Source organism: Gambusia affinis, linkage group LG23, assembly GCF_019740435.1.
Source record: "Gambusia affinis linkage group LG23, SWU_Gaff_1.0, whole genome shotgun sequence".
Classification (NCBI taxonomy): domain Eukaryota; kingdom Metazoa; phylum Chordata; class Actinopteri; order Cyprinodontiformes; family Poeciliidae; genus Gambusia; species Gambusia affinis.
In genome coordinates this window covers 16,012,829-16,033,253 of record NC_057890.1, presented here as the reverse complement: position 1 = coordinate 16,033,253, position 20,425 = coordinate 16,012,829, and the positions used below count along the sequence as shown (strand labels likewise).

General features: G+C 40.2%; 1 protein-coding gene across 12 annotated transcripts in view; it reads right to left on the bottom strand.

The window, feature by feature from the left end:
- Window positions 1–20,425, bottom strand: part of magi2a (membrane associated guanylate kinase, WW and PDZ domain containing 2a) — a 285,915-nt gene that overhangs the window by 228,506 nt on the left and 36,984 nt on the right. For 10 of the 12 annotated variants that reach the window (XM_044108687.1, XM_044108679.1, XM_044108680.1 and 7 more), the window contains exon 1: window positions 16,217–16,685. The exons of the other annotated variants lie outside the window; for them this stretch is intronic. In XM_044108687.1, coding sequence (XP_043964622.1) covers window positions 16,217–16,517 — 301 coding nt within the window. In that variant the 5' untranslated portion in view covers window positions 16,518–16,685. Of the gene's footprint in view, window positions 1–16,216; window positions 16,686–20,425 lie in introns of those variants that run through there. 12 annotated transcript variants of the gene reach the window in all.

The following is a 20,425-nucleotide window of genomic DNA, read 5'->3' as shown; positions in this document are numbered from 1 at the left end:
GAAAGTCGGACCAACCCCGAAGCGTCAGCCGCAGCACATCGATCTTTGCCTTTTTGGAGAATCAGCAACAACTGCCAGGGGGCACAGAGTTCGTTTTCCCTTCAACCAATTTCACCTTCACCAATATCTTCCCTGGAAAATGTCCCATTTATATTCATGCCACAAGCAGCTGGAGGTCATTTAAGTTGAACTGTGGGTCGACTGGCTGCATGTTGCTCCCTATGCGCTGTTCCACTTTCTGAATTTGGGTGGATTTGACAGAGAAGAAGAAAAACAACTTGACAGCAGTGATGTGTTGCCAACAACATTTCTGAAGTAAAGAGACATCACTGAGATCTGAAAAAAGCTGCTTAGCAAACAAATGTTCTTGTTAAACAAATGTCACACACACACAGATATTTATCCGCGTATAGAGCTTGATGTAAAAGAATCAGTCACTGTCTAGTGCTGAAAATAGCACAACGTTTGCTTTGACAGCTTAACTGTCAAAACATCTGCTAACAAGATACTGTATGAGCTTTTCTGCTGATCATTAAAATTAAAACTCTTTGCAAAAATGCTACAATAATCACTTACCTCATATCAAGAAACAAGTCTGCTCTGTAGAAGTAAACATTTCACCTTAAAAATGTTTTTTTAGCAAATGTTTGAGGAAATAACTGGAGAAAATGACAGCTTTAAAAATGAACAAGAGGAAAGGATTTGATTGTAAATGACATTTGTAAACGGTGCTAAATAAAATAGGTGGTAACACTTTATTTGAAAGGTTGTGCATAAGACTGACAGACGTCTTCATGAATGTTTATGACTGTTGTCACGAAGTGCTATTTGGTAAACAATGACATTTTTAATGTAAAGTTGCATTAAAAGTTGAATTAAAGGTCCATTAAAAGTCTTAACTTCGCATTAAAAATGCTATTGACCAAATGAGACTTCATGACAATAGTCAAATATTTTATGCAATATGGCATAAAATTCATGTCACAATACATATTGTGATGGATGATGGTAATAATATATATCGCAATATGATTTGTATAAAATGTACAATAGAAACAAAAAAAGAAATACATGCGTGTTACATGCAGTGGTGGCTGCATGTGGGAGTTCCCCCCCCAATTAGGTTGCTGCTGAGCTCCGGCAGGTTAAGCAGGCCCAGCTGGTTTCACTCTGCCTCCTGATCAGCAGAGTATAAAGCTAGCTGGGAAACTGAGGTTCGGGGCCTCTTGGCCAATTGGGCAGCATGTGTGCTGCAGCTTGGTGATACCGGTGTCGGAGGATTCTTCTGCTGGAAACCCTGGTTTGGTTGTCATTCTCCCTCTTTTTTTTTCCCTTTTAGGTTCTCTTTCTTTCACTTTTGGAGTTGTCTTCCCATCCCCCTTAAAATAATAAACCTTTTAACCTTACCCTCCTGATTTTTGTCTCCTCATTTTTTTTTCCTGGGTTTATCCATTGTTACAGCTCCCCTCCTAAAACCCCTAGACTGCCCTGGGGACGTAACAATTTGGGGGCTCGTCCGGGATAAAAAAAATAAATATTTTTTTTGAGCTGAACTTGTGAAGGGTTTTTGGTTTTTTTTTTGGTTTTTTTTGGTTGTTGTTTTGTGGTGGGTTCAGTTGTCCCATTTTCCGTGGCTTTGTTTCTTTTATTTTGTTAGGTAAGCTGGTTATTGATGTGGTAGGGTAGAGAGAGAGTTGCCGGATCCGACGGTCCTATGAGCGGATTGGTCTGTGTGATCTCTCTTCTTTTGTTCATTTTTGGCTGTCCCATCACACTTTATAACCTTGGTTTTTTTTTTGGAGAGGTTTCTAAGTAGTGTGTTTTGAAAAATGGCATCTTTTGACTTGGCTAGTTTTGTAGATGACCCTTCCATTAGTCAATTGGATCGTTGTAGAAAACAAGATCTTTTTGAGCTAGCCCGGCATTATAGCATTCCATTTTCTAGTGCAATGGTGAAGAAAGAACTTTATGCCACCATACTTAAGAGTTTAACAGGTAGTGGCATTTTAACTGGTCTAGAAGCATCAGAGGATTCAAGCTTGAAAGTTGAGGATTCTGGTGATGACGACCATGTGGCTCTGAAAGAAAAGGTGCCTAGTCGCATTACTAGCTTTACTGATGTGACTCCTAAAGTTAGTAGATTGGAAGAAAAACCTGCGACATTGCCACAATATGAACCTTTTTCAGAAGAATCATCCGCCGGTTCAAGGATGGAGGCTCGGTTGAGGGTTCGTCTTGCTCGCCTTCAGCTGGAAAAAGAGGATCGTGAACGGGAATTTCAACCAGAGAGAACTGGAATTAAAGAAGCTTGAAGCAGAGACAGCTATTAAGATGAGGGAGCTAGAGCTGAAGGTTGGTCCAGTTACTCCCTTTAAGACTCAAGTAGTCGCATCTCCTGCCTTTGATATCACCAAGAGCATTCCCCTGGTACCTGTTTTCTGTGATTCTGAGGTTGATAGTTATTTTGGTGCTTTTGAAAGGATTGCCTCGGCGTTAAACTGGCCCCGAGAGGTGTGGGCAATACTGGTGCAGTGTAAACTAACTGGTAAAGCCCAGGAAGCCTGTGCTTCACTTTCCATGGAGGAAGGCTTATCGTATGAGACACTTAAAACTACGGTATTGCGGGCATATGAGTTGGTGCCAGAGGCTTATAGGCAGCGTTTTCGAACTCTGAGAAAGAACGTGAGTCAAACCCATGTTGATTTTGCACGGGAAAAAGCGTTGTTCTTTGATCGATGGTGTGCAGCATGTAAAATTAAAGATCAAGTTTCCCTCCGAGAATTAATCCTGCTTGAGGAGTTTAAAAACTGTGTAACTGAAAAGGTTGCCATTTACCTGAATGAACAAAAAGCCAGCACCTTACAGCAGGCTGCTGTTTTGGCTGATGAGTTTTCTTTGACACACAAGTCAACTTTCGGGAAGCGTGATCTATCCTTCCATAAGCAACCTTCTCAGGTTGACAGTGTATCAGCTTCTTGGTCTCCTCCATCTTCATCGAGCTTGAAAGCCGAGAGGAAGTGTTTTTTCTGTTCTAAGCCTGGACACCTGATCGCTGACTGTGAATTGTATCAATGTAAACAACAGGGGATTTCATCTAAACAATCAAAAGGAGTGGGGCTAATTCAAACAGCAAATGACCATTCAATGGGAGAGCTATTGGTTAAAACTGATCATGCTGATGAATGTTTTAAACCTTTCATCTTTGATGGTTTTGTGTCTCTTACAGGTGAACCTGAAGATCAGCAACCAGTAAAAGTGCTGAGGGATACCGGTGGTTCACAATCCTTAATCCTGAGCAATGTGTTGCCTTTTGATGAAAGGTCGGCTTGTGATTCAGGTACCATTGTGAGAGGTGTTGGGATGAGTTATTTACCTGCTCCTCTTCATCACGTTCATGTGAAGACCCCATTGGTTTCGGGAGTCTTTCCGGTGGCTGTGCGCCCCTGTTTTCCCATTGATGGTGTGCAGTTTATAATGGGAAATGATATAGCAGGAGGGAAAGTTTACCCAGTACTGAAAGTGGTGAATACTCCCATGTCTAAGTTAGAGCCAGATGTGTTGGGAGAAACATTGCCAGAAGTATTCACAGTTAGTGTGGTGACTAGAGCTCAAGCACGTAAGAATGAGCAAGATATTAACCTTTCTGACACTCTGTTCAGCTTACAACTGAGGATGAGGGATTGCCGTTGAAACAGTGGAAGTTAGTAGGGAAAAGGAGTCCCCTGCTAAAGCATCACTACCTGTTACACGAGAAGCGCTTATTAAAGCACAGACAACTGATCCAACACTAGTAAAATGTGCTGTGAAATCAGATAACGTTACAGAGAGGAAACGACACTCATTCTTTATGGACCGTGGGGTATTAATGCGTAAGTGGGTACAGCATCTTGGTGATACGCCTGAAGAAGATTGGCAAACGCTTCACCAGATAGTTGTGCCAGTTGGTTATCGGGAGCACGTGCTAAAGTTGGCTCATGAACATTTATGGTCTGGACATTTGGGTATCACCAAGACTTATGATCGGGTCTTGAAACACTTCTTTTGGCCAGGATTAAAAACCGATGTGGTTCGGTTTTGTCAAAGCTGTGCCACTTGTCAGGTGGTGGGTAAACCTAATCAAAAGATTCCCCCCGCTCCACTACGCCCGGTCCCAGCTATCGGTGAGCCATTTGAACATGTTATCCTTGACTGTGTAGGTCCTTTGCCCAAAACTAAATCAGGAAATCAGTTTTTGCTGACCATCATGTGTCTCTCTACTCGCTTCCCTGAGGCAATCCCTCTCCGCCAGATTACAACTTCAGCAATTGTGAAGGCTTTGACAAAATTTTTTACCACATTTGGTCTGCCAAAAACGGTGCAGACTGATCAGGGAACAAATTTTCTTTCCAGAGTATTTAAACAAACAATACAAACACTGGGCATTACACATTCTGTCTCCTCAGCCTATCACCCCGAATCTCAGGGTGCACTCGAGAGGTGGCATCAAACTCTTAAATCCATGCTGAGCAGGCACTGCCATGAAACTGGACGAGATTGGGATGATTGTGTTCCCTTCGTACTTTTTGCAATCCGTGATGCCAAGCAAGAGTCCACTGGTTTCAGTCCAGCTGAACTTGTTTTTGGGCATGACCTCATGTGGCCCCTTGAAGGTATTAAAGGAACAATTTGAATGTGGCTCTCCCTCTCAACTCAGCGCTGCTGAGTTTGTGACGAAGTGTAAAGAGAAGATGCATAAAGCAACTTCCCTGGCTAAGGAGGCTCTTGCTACAGCTCAGACTAAGATGAAGTTGAGGTTTGACAAGCATGCAGTTCACCGACAGTTCCATCCTGGTGATAAAGTGTTGGTGTTGTTACCTATAGTTGGTTCTAGTCTGGCTGCTCGTTTTTCTGGCCCCTACCTTGTTCAGAGCCAAGTGTCAGATTTAAACTACATCATTTCTACACCTGATCGCAGAAGGAAGACTCGATTGTGTCACATTAATATGTTGAAGCCCTATTGTGATCGGGGAGCGGATGTGGCAGAAAAGCAAACTCCTCCTATGTCTGTATTGACCTCCTGCTGTGTTCCTTGTGACATGTCAGAAGATGGGTTGGTTTGGTCGCCAGAAGAGCATTCAGGAAGGTTGGGGAACTCTGAGGTTCTGGCTGACATTAAAGCTCATCTGTTGTATCTGGCGCCAGCTCAGCAGGATGATATATGTGCCCTGCTTCAAGGTTTCCCCTCTCTGTTTGGTGACGTTCCATCTAGAACTTGCGTGATTGAACATGATATTGATGTGGGTATTGCAGTGCCAGTGAAGCAACATGCTTATCGCTGCTCCCTAGAGGAACGGGAACAAATTAAAAAAGAAGTTGCTTATTTGCTGGAGAACAGACTGGCAAAGCCCAGCCACAGTCCATGGAGTTCTCCATGCTTGTTAACTGCAAAGGCTGATGGTACTTTACGATTTTGTACTGATTTCCGTAAAGTGAATGCGGTGACAGTGCCTGACTCTTTTCCTCTCCCTCGCATGGAAGACTGTATTGACAGTGTTGGCCCTGCTGCGTTTATCACCAAGTTGGATCTGTTAAAGGGTTATTGGCAAGTTCCTTTAACCTTGAGAGCCTCTGATATCTCGGCCTTTGTGACCCCTGACCACTTCCTCCAGTATACGGTCATGGCTTTTGGAATGAGAAATGCTCCTGCCACCTTCCAACGTCTTATGCAGATGGTATTGGGAGATGTTCCCCACTGCAAAGTATACCTTGATGATGTGGTCATCTTCTCCGATGACTGGGATGAGCATGTTTCCATCTTGAAATTTGTGTTTCAAAGATTACATGAAGCATCTTTAACGCTTAACCTTGCAAAATGTGAATTTGGAAAGGCCATGGTTACCTACCTGGGTAAGAAAGTCGGCCTTGGGCAAGTCCCAGTAGAGGCTAAAGTGGATGCGATACTGGCATATCCTGTCCCCTTAACAAGACGTGACTTGAAACGTTTCCTAGGAATGGTGGGTTATTACCGATGTTTCTGCAAAAACTTTTCTATTGTGGTTACTCCCCTTACAGCTTTGTGTAGCCCTGCAGTCCCTTTTGTGTGGACCAGTGAGTGTGATGATGCTTTCCATGCAGCTAAATCTCTTCTCTGCAGTGCGCCAGTCCTGGCAGCTCCTGATGTCACTAAGCCATTCAAGCTGGAAGTGGATGCGTGTGCTAAAGGTGCTGGTGCCGTACTACTTCAAGATGGTGAGGATGGGGTGTGCCATCCTGTAAGTTACTTTTCCGTTAAGTTCAAAACTCACCAGATGAATTATTCCACTATTGAAAAAGAAACTCTTGGAATGCTGTTGGCCTTACAACACTTTGAGGTGTATGTTGGTTCTTCTTCTCCAGTGACTGTGTTTACTGATCATAATCCCATCGTGTTCTTGTCACAGATGTACAACCACAACCAAAGGTTGATGCGCTGGTCGTTGATGGTACAGCGATTTAACCTCATAATTAAGCACAAGAAGGGTTCAGAGAATGTGGTGGCAGACGCCTTATCCCGTGTGTATGGTTGAACCTAGTTCATGTGCTATTTGGAATAATAATAATTTTTTTTTTTTTTTTTTTTCCTTGGGGCTTGTATTTTATGGGAGGGGGTGTTACATGCAGTGGTGGCTGCATGTGGGAGTTCCCCCCCCAATTAGGTTGCTGCTGAGCTCCGGCAGGTTAAGCAGGCCCAGCTGGTTTCACTCTGCCTCCTGATCAGCAGAGTATAAAGCTAGCTGGGAAACTGAGGTTCGGGGCCTCTTGGCCAATTGGGCAGCATGTGTGCTGCAGCTTGGTGATACCGGTGTCGGAGGATTCCGGTAATGATTCCGACTGCCTATAAGCCTCTGGCACCAACTCATATGCCCGCAATACCGTAGTTTTAAGTGTCTCATACGATAAGCCTTCCTCCATGGAAAGTGAAGCACAGGCTTCCTGGGCTTTACCAGTTAGTTTACACTGCACCAGTATTGCCCACACCTCTCGGGGCCAGTTTAACGCCGAGGCAATCCTTTCAAAAGCACCAAAATAACTATCAACCTCAGAATCACAGAAAACAGGTACCAGGGGAATGCTCTTGGTGATATCAAAGGCAGGAGATGCGACTACTTGAGTCTTAAAGGGAGTAACTGGACCAACCTTCAGCTCTAGCTCCCTCATCTTAATAGCTGTCTCTGCTTCAAGCTTCTTTAATTCCAGTTCTCTACGAAGCTGAAATTCCCGTTCACGATCCTCTTTTTCCAGCTGAAGGCGAGCAAGACGAACCCTCAACCGAGCCTCCATCCTTGAACCGGCGGATGATTCTTCTGAAAAAGGTTCATATTGTGGCAATGTCGCAGGTTTTTCTTCCAATCTACTAACTTTAGGAGTCACATCAGTAAAGCTAGTAATGCGACTAGGCACCTTTTCTTTCAGAGCCACATGGTCGTCATCACCAGAATCCTCAACTTTCAAGCTTGAATCCTCTGATGCTTCTAGACCAGTTAAAATGCCACTACCTGTTAAACTCTTAAGTATGGTGGCATAAAGTTCTTTCTTCACCATTGCACTAGAAAATGGAATGCTATAATGCCGGGCTAGCTCAAAAAGATCTTGTTTTCTACAACGATCCAATTGACTAATGGAAGGGTCATCTACAAAACTAGCCAAGTCAAAAGATGCCATTTTTCAAAACACACTACTTAGAAACCTCTCCAAAAAAAAAACCAAGGTTATAAAGTGTGATGGGACAGCCAAAAATGAACAAAAGAAGAGAGATCACACAGACCAATCCGCTCATAGGACCGTCGGATCCGGCAACTCTCTCTCTACCCTACCACATCAATAACCAGCTTACCTAACAAAATAAAAGAAACAAAGCCACGGAAAATGGGACAACTGAACCCACCACAAAACAACAACCAAAAAAAACCAAAAAAAAAACCAAAAACCCTTCACAAGTTCAGCTCAAAAAAAATATTTATTTTTTTTTTTCCGGACGTGCCCCCAAATTGTTACGTCCCCAGGGCAGTCTAGGGGTTTTAGGAGGGGAGCTGTAACAATGCGTTTTTTACTCTGTGCGCTTTTATGAGGTTTTGGAAAGACAGTCACCGCGCCCCAACACGCTTCCATGCTGTCCGGTCGTGACATCTGCTGCTCTTCTCCTGAGTGTGGCACTAAGACGGCAGGAGGGGTAAGAAACGAGGTCCAATGGACTCTGAGCTTTACCCCGTGCATTTACCCCGTGAGGGTCGCACCAATCCTGCGACTGCTATTACCCCTTGCTTCCTTGCTGTCCAACCGGCAGATGTCACTCAAACATCAAAAGGACCGTGACATCTGCCGTGCTCCTCTTGAGCATCGCGCTAAGAGATGGGTAAGAAACGGGGTTCATTGGATTTAGCGAGCTTTTCTCATGCGCGTTCTGGCTGGGGTGGCACCGATCCTGTGTTAGCTTTTACCCCTTGCTTCGTCGCTATCTGACCGCGACATCTGTGGCGCTTCTTCAGAGCGTCGCGGTAAGACCTCGTAGGTTAAACCTAAACCAGGCCCTGATAATTTCTATTTTTTCACCTGCCTTTTTAACGAGTTCTTCCCTTGCTATATCAGCCACGCTCCTTTCCACTTGTTCTGTTTTGATGCCGGCCGGTAACGTCCTCCACAAGCATTACCACAGTTCACTGGTAAACTACAGATCTCTATCCTAGTCTAAATTTCTATTGTATATCGTCTATATAGCGCACCCTGAATTGAAACCAAGACAAACACTGCTGAAAGTTGGTACTGTCTGCAACACAGACATAAAGTCCACTGCTTTTGGCCGCTCAGTCTACTTAACACCTAAACAGCTGGCTGATATTGACAAGAAGAGAAAAACTGCAACGTGTGTGGAGGCTGGTGGCTACTGTATGGTCATAACTGTCCTGAGAGACAACCACCAAGCCTCTGTCGAGCATGATTGGACAGGATGTAGTAAGTGGAACGAAAGCTCCAGGGATGCAAACATACACACACATACTCCGGAGCACAGCATCTTTCTAAACGGCTGTGGGCGTGTGTGTGTGTGTGTATGTATGTGTGCCACACTATCTGTGCTGCAATCGCTGGTGCAACTTTACACCCTCTGACAAGATGACAGATGAGTCTGACTGGAGGAATCATTACTGCACTGCCGACAGCAGCATGTGTGTCAAACTGCACACAAGTTGTCAGGGATCGCCCCGTCCCATGTTTCAAATGACCGGTCCAAACCCATCATCACCCACATCCATCAAGGCATTACTTGGACACACGTCATTAACTTAGCGCCGTCGTGAAACGCTCGCTCTCCCTGCGTAGCTCACACTGTGTCACGGCGGAGCGTCCAGAACAGCTTCATCTTAAACTGAGCTGCTTCAGCAGAGATCATTTTGTTTAAAAAAGAAAAAAATTAAAAAACAAAAAGCATTGTCGTTTTTCCAAGCGGTGAATAACAAACACACAGTGACTCAGAGAATCAGCAGGTGATCTGACATTTCATTAGGAAATTAAAGCTACTTCATGTCTGTTGTGTTCATGGAAAAAGATTATTGATGAACTGGTGCAGTTGGTAGAGCTGTTGCCTTTCAGCAAGAAGGTCCTGGGTTCGATTCCCGGCCTGGGATCTTTCTGCATGGAGTTTGCATGTTCTCCCTGTGCATGCGTGGGTTCTCTCCGGGTTCTCCGGCTTCCTCCCACAGTCCAAAAACATGACTGTCAGGTTAATTGGTTTCTCTAAATTCTCCCTAGGTGTGTGTGTGAATGGTTGTTTGTCCTGTATGTCTCTGTGTTGCCCTGCAACAGACTGGCGACCTGTCCAGGGTGAACCCCGCCTCTCGCCCGGAACGTTAGCTTGAGATAGACACCAGCAACCCTCCTGACTCCATTAAGGACAAGGGTGAACAGAAAATGGATGGATGGATGGATGGATGGATGGATGGATGGATGGATGGATGGATGGATGGATGGATGAACTGGTGAGTGGAGGTTTGGCTGTGACAACAAGACAGTCGAGATTTAAATAGGCCTGTCATGGTAATCAATAAATCCATTAATCACATGATAAATTAAAATGAGCTCAATAATTTCCACTGGCATGATTTATAGCTTTTCTGACTTTCTAATAAAAAGTGGATGATAAAAGTCTTCAGTCTGGTGCTTTTGTTTCAACTACACCTTTTTTTGAAGGACAATTTTGTTTAGACTTTATAATTAATTTTATTTATTTTCAATATTTAAAATGTCTTCCAGTTCCAGTGTTAAACCTTTGTTAGGATTTAAAATTTATCAATCTTTGAGAATGTGTTCTTGCATTATTATGCCAAAACATGCAAATGTTTTCATTAATTTATTATGTGATTAAATTGATTTATTGATTACCTTTGAAGATGTTTATTATCTCCCGTGTTGCTCAATAACAACACAGGAACAACTTGAAAAACTGGAAGATGCTGTAAATTTAAGCATCAGCCAAAATGAAAATGAGTTTAACACCACTGCACTAAACACATCACCCCAATGATAAAACACGGTGGTGGCAGGATCATGCTGTGGGATGTCAATCAAAAGAAACAGGGAAGCTGCACAGGACTTGACAATGGTTGAAAAATCTTAATGAAACAAGTTTATGGCTGGAATCACTTCCATCACATTCAAAAAATCCACATTTGCGTTGCAGAAGTCCCACAGAACAATTGTTCAACATCGCCACCTGCTTTCATGGCAATATTTTTCTCCTGAGACATTTCACTGGCAACCTAAGTGCTCCACTTACAGACCAAGCAGGAAAGCTGTCACCAGAGTCCCGCAGGTAGCTGGAAACAGCCTTTTAAAACTCAAGAGGTGCTGCCATGGCCGGCTCAGCCTGCTGTAATGACTTTCTGCCGGCTGCAGCCAAACTCTGAGTGGGCGCCCAGCAAGCACAGCGATTGCCTTGGGTCAACCTGGAAACGTCCGCTCTTACCTGCTGCACCCCAGCAGAACTTAGCGCGACGCCTCGATCAGAGTGCGGGTCTCAGCCGCACAGCGGAGAACAGCAGCAGGAAGAGCCCAACGCCCGACTGGAGCCGGAATAAAATCTCTGCAGACGTCAGTGAAGGAGACTAAGAATAAAACTAAGTTATCTTCATGTTTTACTAGATGCATTTTTGCAATTTACTCAACGATAAGACTGAGTAAAGAGAGATTTGTTATGCTTATGAAATACAGTAACCTGTGGCCTTGTGGCAACTGTTGTTTTGATTGGTTGGTACAGACATACGCAGGAACGTTTTATTATTGGTTTATGCCTCTTACGATCACAATAGTGGTGCTACAAATATTAATGCAAATGAGGTTTAATTTTCAATTTAAGACAATGATGAATATGAAATTTGATTAATTGGAGCTTGTTTGATAAAAAAAGAAAAAAACAAACACAAAGATACCAGCGGCTAATGAAGTGGACCAAAAAGATCTAGAATATTAAAAAAATTAAATAATCTGCAATTCTGCCCAGAGGTTTTTGTCCATTCATTTGTAAAATATTTTAGTCCTCTAAAGGGTTTTTTGAGTTCTTCTTTATATTTTTGTGTATCTTTTTTATTATTATTTTAATATCTTTATTTTTTTAATTCTTTGTATGATTCTATGTATGCATACACAATTTTAAAAAGTGTATATTTTTATTTATTAGCAAGTTTAGAAAAAACACTTTTTGTAGCCATCAAGAAGTTCCTAAACATTTTAGATTTCTCCTCATCAGTAACAGAAAAGCTCATTTAATTTAACGTGGTTGGTTTTCTGGCATAAGCAAGATCCAAAAATAATTACTTACAAGAGTAATAGTTTAAATTTGAAGCAGTTTGCACATTAAGATTGTTTTCGAAACTTGGTGCAATAAGCAATAACTCAAATAATCCCATGATGAATTAAAATAATCTCAATTATTTTATTTTTGTCACGTTTTTGCAGATTTGTGAATATTTTGTGAAAGAGATCAACTTTCAACCATCTGGTCGCCGCAGCAAGACTTTTACTTTGCTCAATTGATAATTGATTAATTAGTTATTCTGACGATTAATTGGATTAAAAAATGGCACATAATGCTGATTTTTCATTTAACCACTTAACTTTTTTATAAAACATTTGAAACAAAAATACACAAAATTTAATCCTTTTTAAAAAAAAAAAAATAAATAAAATATCACAGCATCCTTTTTGTGAAGGCTTGATGATTTGAAGCAAAGGATGCATCTGCAACTAAAAAAATCATTTAAAATCAAATGAAAAACTCAGTATGTTCTTGAAGCATTTAGTCTTTTTTTAAAATCTGCATACTCCACTTAATTGATTACTAAATTAGTCGATGATTTCAATAAATCGATTAATCGATTTACCCAAGTGAAGGGAGTTTACCTCCAAACTGCATGAGCTCATCAGATTCATTTCATTTAATGATGCCTTCAGGTTTTCCCTCAGCTCATTAGTTTCCTCTTCATAGAAATGTGTCGGATGATTTCTTCCAAACCAGTTGGGCCTTCTGGATGTGGCGGTTTCTCTTTGTGCCATTGTAAACAATTGATACAAACTCCAGGAGAAACACTGAGAAAATGTGCATCATTATTCTCTAATGACATCAAATCTACAGCATCCATGACGGTATTCTTGATGCTTGGCTCTAAATCATGTTATTTGCTGTATTAGCCTTTTTTGGCTTTGCACAGATCCTAATTGTGTCTTGATTGCAAACTAATCTAATGAGCGACAAACAACCCAACCTCAATGTAAGCTAATGATGGCCAAGAATTTAAAAATCCTCCACTTATATTTATGTTTCAAAGCAGGAATAAGACTTGGATTTTTAATTGTGGGGAAGACAAATTAAAGTCGGCACTCTGGGCAAGATATTCAGAGAGGAAGAAAGCAACAGCTTTTAATATGGTGGTAAAGCAGCGAACCACTGGAAGCGGAGCTTGATGTATTATTCAAAAAGGCCACGCAGATACTTTGGAAACCAACCATGTATAGAAGCTGGTCAGTGATTAGTTCCTTGACAGGAGGTTCAAAAGTGGCAAGAAAACCAATTCATAAGTCTCTATTTATAATTTACATGTTGATTTTTAAGCAAATTAGAGTACGGGAATATTTCTACGGTCATGTCAAGACGGTTTCCTACTAAAATATGCAGCTACTGGCGTTTTTAGTTCTGCTTCCAAACTCCTTAAACTGTTAATAAGCTTCAAAAAGGGGAAAATGTCAGAAGAAGTAAACAGTACAGACCAAAAGTTAGGACACACCTTCTAATTGAATTCAATAAGAAGGTGTGCCTTTAATTTATAATTTCACATAAAATAGACTATGTTCTACTCATGTAAAACTGATATTTTATTAAGCGTAAACCATCAACAGGTCATTAAAACCTACTTCTATCTGAGATGTGATGGAAACTTGATTAGTTTAATGTTTTGTTCCACAGCTAATCAGGCTAATGCATAAGAAAATCTGAATCAAGGTATGTTTTTAAAGCTGTAAAATAAGCATTTAGCTGCAAGTTACTACAGAGTAATGCAGCTGAGCTTCAGAGAAACCTTAAGATGGATAAAAGAAATAAATCACTGAATCTCAGCTTGGATGAGAGAAACATCTACATCTGCAAGCAGCTTTATGGTTGTTGCCTTTTCTCCTTTTATAAGATCGAAGTCTATAAATTGCCTAACGAGTAAACAAGAGCAGAGATGGAGGAGAAGATCACTCACTCCTCCAGCTGCTGGAACATGCAACCATTTCATGGATAAAAAAAAAAAAAAAATCGATTTTATACAAGCTTTGGATGCCTTTTGAATAAATCTCTGTTGTGATGCTAAGCACATGCATACAAACACAACCTGACACTTTGATCCAAAGCCTCTTATTTCACTTTGAAAGACTTTTCACCTCAAAATGAGATCCCAGAGATGCTCCTGGCAGCGGCGCACAATGCGAGTCTGATCAGATCAAAGGCAGGGGAAGCGTCCGTGACAGGACACGAGATTATGCCAGCCTAGCAAAATCTACTCAACCTAAACTGTTTTTTTTTTTTGTTGTTTTTTAGCAACGAAGTCTGGACAACTCCGACACAACAAACACAGACTAATCTGTGTTAAACTCATGGAGACTTCTGTGACTTTATCGCACTTTTTGTTTTCTGCAGCATGTTGGAAAAGAGACAAACAGATTTTCTCCTATTTTCAAATCTAATTCATCGCAGCCGGTGCAAGACAAACTGGATTTGTGTAATTCCTGCTCTGCAAAGAGTAACACAAATTTAAATCTAAAACTCTGATTATTTCAGGCAAAAATAAGCAATTTTTTTTTTTTTTAAAGAGAGAGAAATAACCCTGTTTTTCTTCACTGATATCAAATCAGACTAAACATTTTTCTGCAAGACTCCAGAAAGATTTATGCCAATGATTTTTTTTTTTTTACCCAGAAATTTTCTTTAAAACATGAAGTTTTCACACACTAACATGAGTGTCCCTTTAAATAATGATGTCATTGACTTGGAAAACATGAGCTGAAATGCCATTCAGAGAGGAAGAAGCCATTACTGCACAAAACCCAGAAAAGGTTTGATAATAGTTTGTAGCTTTTTCTGACCGGATGAAACTAAAACTGGAGAGTTTGACCAAACTTAGTAAGTCTAATATTTGCTCTGATTTTATGTCAGACTGTGAAAAAACTGTTTCATACAATTTTTGTAAATATTTGGTTTCAGCTGAAAACACTGAAAAACTATCACAAACATTTTTAATAAACTAATATAGGTGCATTTTTGACCAATTTCTCTTACTAATCATCCTCATGTGACCTCAGATATTAGCGAACATCAAAAAGTGCAAGATGTGCGACACCCTAAAGGGGGCGCCAAAATAACGAAGGAATAATTATCTCTAGGTGTCATTTCCTTTATTTGTCAGCTGTTTGTGCTTTGAAATGTGTCTGTAAACAACCCAGAAAGTATTTAGCTGCAAATAGAAATAACCCTGGTAACTCTAATGTTTGCTCTGACTTAATGTCCGACTGTGAAAAAATGTTCTATAGTATTTATGTAAATATCTACTTTCAACTGTGTACATTGTGAAAAAACCAACATTAATAATAAACTAATAAATTTTTGAACAATTTCTAATACTAGAATCATCTTTTTAAGTCACTATCAGTGACTCGAAAATTGCAATATATGCGACTCGTAAGGGAGACACCCTAAAGGCGGCGCCAGAATGACGAAGGAATAATTACTTCTAGTTCTCATTTTCTATATTTGACAGCCGTTTTTGCCTAGAGATGTGTCTGTACACATCCCAGAAAGTGTTTAGCAGCATCCCTGGTCTTCACGACACAGGGTAGCCAAAACTGGACAGTGAAAGATAAGAAAATCCGGTTCGATTTATCTGGATTTCAGCTGCGACAAACGGCTAGTTGGGTCTGAAAATGGATGGCAGTCAGCCCAAAGGCAGCCGTGGCTACAGCATAATTCACCGCCATCAGTGTTTATGCATTACAATAGCAATATGTGTGCTTTCTAGATAGTTTCACAGCAACAGAAACCAAAAATGCTAATTGACAAACATAAAAATTAGAAACTAATAATATCTTATAATATGATCACTATAATATTATATATTTTTCATGCACATACAAGAGCTCGACGACAATAAAATGTGACATTTTGAAGGAAGAAAAACCCGGAATATTTGCAATGGTAAAGTTTAAAAAAACAATGCCACAAAACAACACAGACTTATAAATAAAAACAAAGATGAGAATTTTGCACCTTTAAGTAGAAAATCTGGTAAAAATGTAACGCTCAAAACAGCTACAGCTGAAGCAAAACAACACTGGTTGTATTATTACTGTAAACGGTATGTGATGTGACGCTGGTTATTTATTTACATTCTTCCCTGATTTATGTGCGCTTCAGTAATCGGTGTTTTCTACTTGCTACAATTGTAACACACCCCCTTAAAGAAAAACCACCGCTTATCGCTTCTAGGCGCTAAAACACAACAAGCCATTCAAAAACAGCGAGCTGAGTGTGGGAAATGGTTTTCTTCAGCGCGGAGATGCAAAAACTAAAGTCTGCAGGAGTTAACAGTTTCTGGGGAACAATAGGAGCGCTGTCAGGAGAAAAAAAGACATCCCAAAGTTGCAGCGAAAGCCGGAAAATAATAATTAAAAACCTTACCTTGTTTGACACACTTGAGCCGCAAGGGGTCTTTGCTGTGTTTGACCACAGCGTGGACGTCCCTGGTGGTGAGTCCGGCCACCGGGGTGTCGTTGACTTCCAGCAGCAGGTCCTCCTGGAGGAGTTTCCCGCTGTGGCATGCAGCTCTGCCCGGGAGAAGCTCGCCGATGACCGGGAACTGTCCGTGCTCCGCGCCGCCCTTCAGCTCCAGCCCCAGCTCCCCCTCCTCATTCCTGCAAAGGATACTCTCGTGGACTTTGTTGGTCCAGTGGTTCTTCCTCTTCTTCAGGGTCTTGGACATGGCGAGTTTACATGAGTCCAGTCGTGAGAGAAAAGGAAAAGTTTTTCCGTCGCCGTTCGCGTCCCCGCGGTGTCACAGTTCACGCTGGAATGCGTCCCGTTTCAGTGGAAAGGCGCAGTTGTATCCATGTCAGCGTTCAGCAGCTGGATCATCAGTCTGCGTTTTGGATAACTGAGCTGCTCAACTTGTGATGCGTTCACTATAACCCTGAAAGCTCGGACATACTACTATCGTCATACACTTTCGAAATATCTAGAAAATTAACCAGTCGAGAAGAGAAACTACAACATTTTTACAAGGTTTGAAATAAAATTCTTGCTAAAAAAAATAAATAAAATTTTACACTTAAAATAAAACTACTGTAAAACCATGCATCAATAGTCCGTACATTTCCAAAAACCTGGAATATTAATGCGTTTGTTATCACAGTATGTTATAAAACATACTGAGACAACTTCAAGATATATTCTAAAAGTTTTATACTTTTTACATGATTAATAACACAAAAAAATACACTATTACAACTTTAAAACTTCAAAAGTACAAGTTTACGGTTTGACTTTTGAACGCAGCACGAAGCTCAAACCAATGTGACTAACCCGGATGTGAAGGTTCGGTGAGGAAGAGGAGGGAGGAGAGAGGAGAGGGTTTTCCCAAAACCAGCTTTCCACAGGAAAAAAATACTGAAAGTGGGAATTTAGGCTGTGGTAGATTAAATAGCTCCTCCACTCAGCAACATTTGAATCATTTTTCTTGATTTTTTAAAAAGTTGTTAAAATAAATGCACAATAAAAGTTAAGTTTGTGTAAGTTTATTTCATTCATTTGTTGTGACAAGGCTTCTCTAAATTGTTAGAAATGAACTTAAATGGTGCAATATTTGTAAGAAAAATGCTTGATAAAGTTTCAAAATTCTCCCTGAAAAAGCCAAACATGGTTCGGTGGAGGAAGTATGATGGTGTGGGACTTTAAGACCAACTGCTGGAAATTAGGTTATTAAAATGTGAAATCAAACTCTGATGCAGACCAAAAAAAATGAACTCTGGTCCACCCAAAAACCTTGGACTCGGTTCAATTAAAGTGAACTCTGGTGCAGTTTGAATGCATAATGTGAACTCCAAGCGGACTGGAGACCAGGAAGTGGACTACAGCGTAATACAGTTAATAATGCTATTGGTTATATAATTTAACATGGATGCATTTAGATGACCAAATATAGTTTAAACTGTCAGAGGCTTTGAATAACTGACTGTACAGTGAAATCGATCTGATAAGAACTGATTACATGTATCAGAGAGTAACCTTAACACTTCTACGTATTAACCAGTCTTCCTTTAAACAGGTAACAACACGTCACTATACCACCGTAACCTTAATAAAGTTGGATCTGTGAGTGTAACGCAGCTTATAGCTACACGTAGCCATCTATAAAATGGCCGTGGTAGCTAAAATCTCGCTAACCGCGATTAAGACAAATCTCCTTTTTTTGAACGTCTAAGCTCGTTTAAGAGGAATCGGTACCTTATTAACTTGTCACTTTACAATTTTGGGGGCGGGGTCAGCTTTTGCCAGCTTCACATTACTAATCTGTAAACATGAATAGCTTTAATGAACGAACGCGCTAGTATCTTCTTCTTCTGAGATTTTCATGTCGCTTCCTTCAGTAGTTCTTGGTGCAGCGCCTCCACAGGCGAAGAGGGGAACAGATTTTTTTCTAATTATCAAAGTGAAGCGTAAGTGAAACACAGCAGCTGAAAATGTAACAAATGTTGAAACTTTGGTGTCCAATCAAACCGAGTTTGAATTAATCTTTTTGTGTCAGCGGTGGTTGTTTAAATAAAAGTGGATTTGAACTGAATAAAGTTTAAACTACTACCTGTGGGTTTCTGGATATTTACAAAGCGTTCTTTTAATCTGAAATGCAAAATATAATAATTTTTTAACACTTTTCTTAACCCTAACCATATTACTGTAGTTCTTTTAGCAAATGCTCTCTTTTTAAGACTACTCCAGTTAACGATTAATCGATTATTAGCTAAAAAATTTTCAATTTTAAATAGATTTTTTAAAATTTGGAGGCAAAAGAATTCCAGGTAGGAATCGGTGCTGAGTTGAAAAACCAAGAAAGGAAGCAATAGTGGGAATGGGAATATTTTACCAAGACAGGAATTCAGGAGGCTGTTTAAACAGGGAGAGGAATGCTCTGCGTCTGGCAGAATAAGTGTTGGGGAGGAGAAAAACAAAACATCAAGCCGCTCTGCTCAGAGAATGAAACGCCTGCAATAAATGTGTGGGATTAAACTCTGAGATGTGATGGGTGGGCCACAATGAGGCCATAAGTTTGTTTCACAATAAATTCCTCCCAACCTCCATTGTTTTTTCCACTTTTTGCATTTTAAGTAAATCAGACAGTCGTTTCTGCGCCACCAGATGGGAGTTCTGTGATGCTGCTCCTGGGAATGCAACATTTCTCCGCTGCATAATGTGATAGTTACGACAGACCTCCTTAAAAGATAATTAAACTTGGTCTGGAGTGAAGAGAAGTTGCCTGATGATGGCTTTCAATGCCAGTGAAATGGTCATATTCACTCCATTTGAGTGAACGATGCCATTCCAGCTCCAGTAGAGTCATTTTTTGGCAATTTGGCTGCTCGTTTTACACTTTCACGCCTCGTATGTGAGACTGAATGACTGAATGGAAAGCTGCTCTCTCTGAGTGTTAGATTGATTTTATATGACCCGTTTACTCGGCTACCGGTTGAACCAAAACCCAGCGCTGGCGGTTTGACCCTCACAGATAAAGATGAGGGTAAAACTGAGAAGCTTTTCAGACTCCAGTGATGCAAGTTATCAATTAATGAGCAGAGTTTGGTAGTAACTTGTTAAAGTGACTTAATTACACTTACTTTTTTGAAAAAAAATTACTTACAGGAGTATTTTTACTACTTGAGTAGTTTCATTATGAAGTATTACAAGTAAAATTTCTGGATTTTCTACCCACTGAATGAAAAACAAACAAGTTTCAACCAAAAATTCACCAGAGACAGACAAGCCTGAAATTTTATTAAAGCTTTATAGTTTTTTTATTGAAAGAAATTGTTTTGGAAAAATTTTCTTTCGCCTGATTGTTATTTTTTGCTACTTATATGAATTTTCATCCTTAAAATACCAAAGCTTCCACTTAACTTTGTATTTTGGTCCATCTGATGTTGTAATTCTTAAATATTAAATAATAATTTACTCTTTACTTGAGTGATTTCTTGGAGGCTACTTTCTACCTTTACTTGAGTAAAATCTTTGGCTACTCTACCACCTCTGAGTTAATAGACTGACTTAGCAATTAATTGATAAGTGGCCATTTTCTTAAAAACCTGAGTATAATCATCTGAATGTAAGGCAATATTTTTCATAATATAAAAATATTAGATTTTAACATTATTTTGTGTCAGTTGTATTAAATACCGACTGAATAAACAGAAAATAATTGTTTTTTTTCACACTATTAAGCAGAATTGCATCTTCGGGTGCTGAATTGAAAAACAAAAGATGACAAAAAGAAAATATAGGAAACACTACATTCCCCATGAACAGAGAGAAAGTCATTCAAAACAGAACCTCAAAAAAGGCAACAACATGGCATGCCTTCAGTGAATTTGAAACAGGCGAAGCTACAAATTTCCACTTGAGAAGTTTTGGATAAAATATATTCACACAGTTAAAAAAAGAATATTAAATACAAAATGTGTATGTGTTCTATACAGTTTTGGCTTAATTACCGCTCTAAATGTGTTCTTTTTTAAATTAACTGATTGCAAAATTAGTTCACGTTTATTTTATTAACCGATTAATCACGATTAATCGTTTCAGCCTTAAATTAAAAGTGTCAGTGTCATGCAGAAAAGTGAAAAG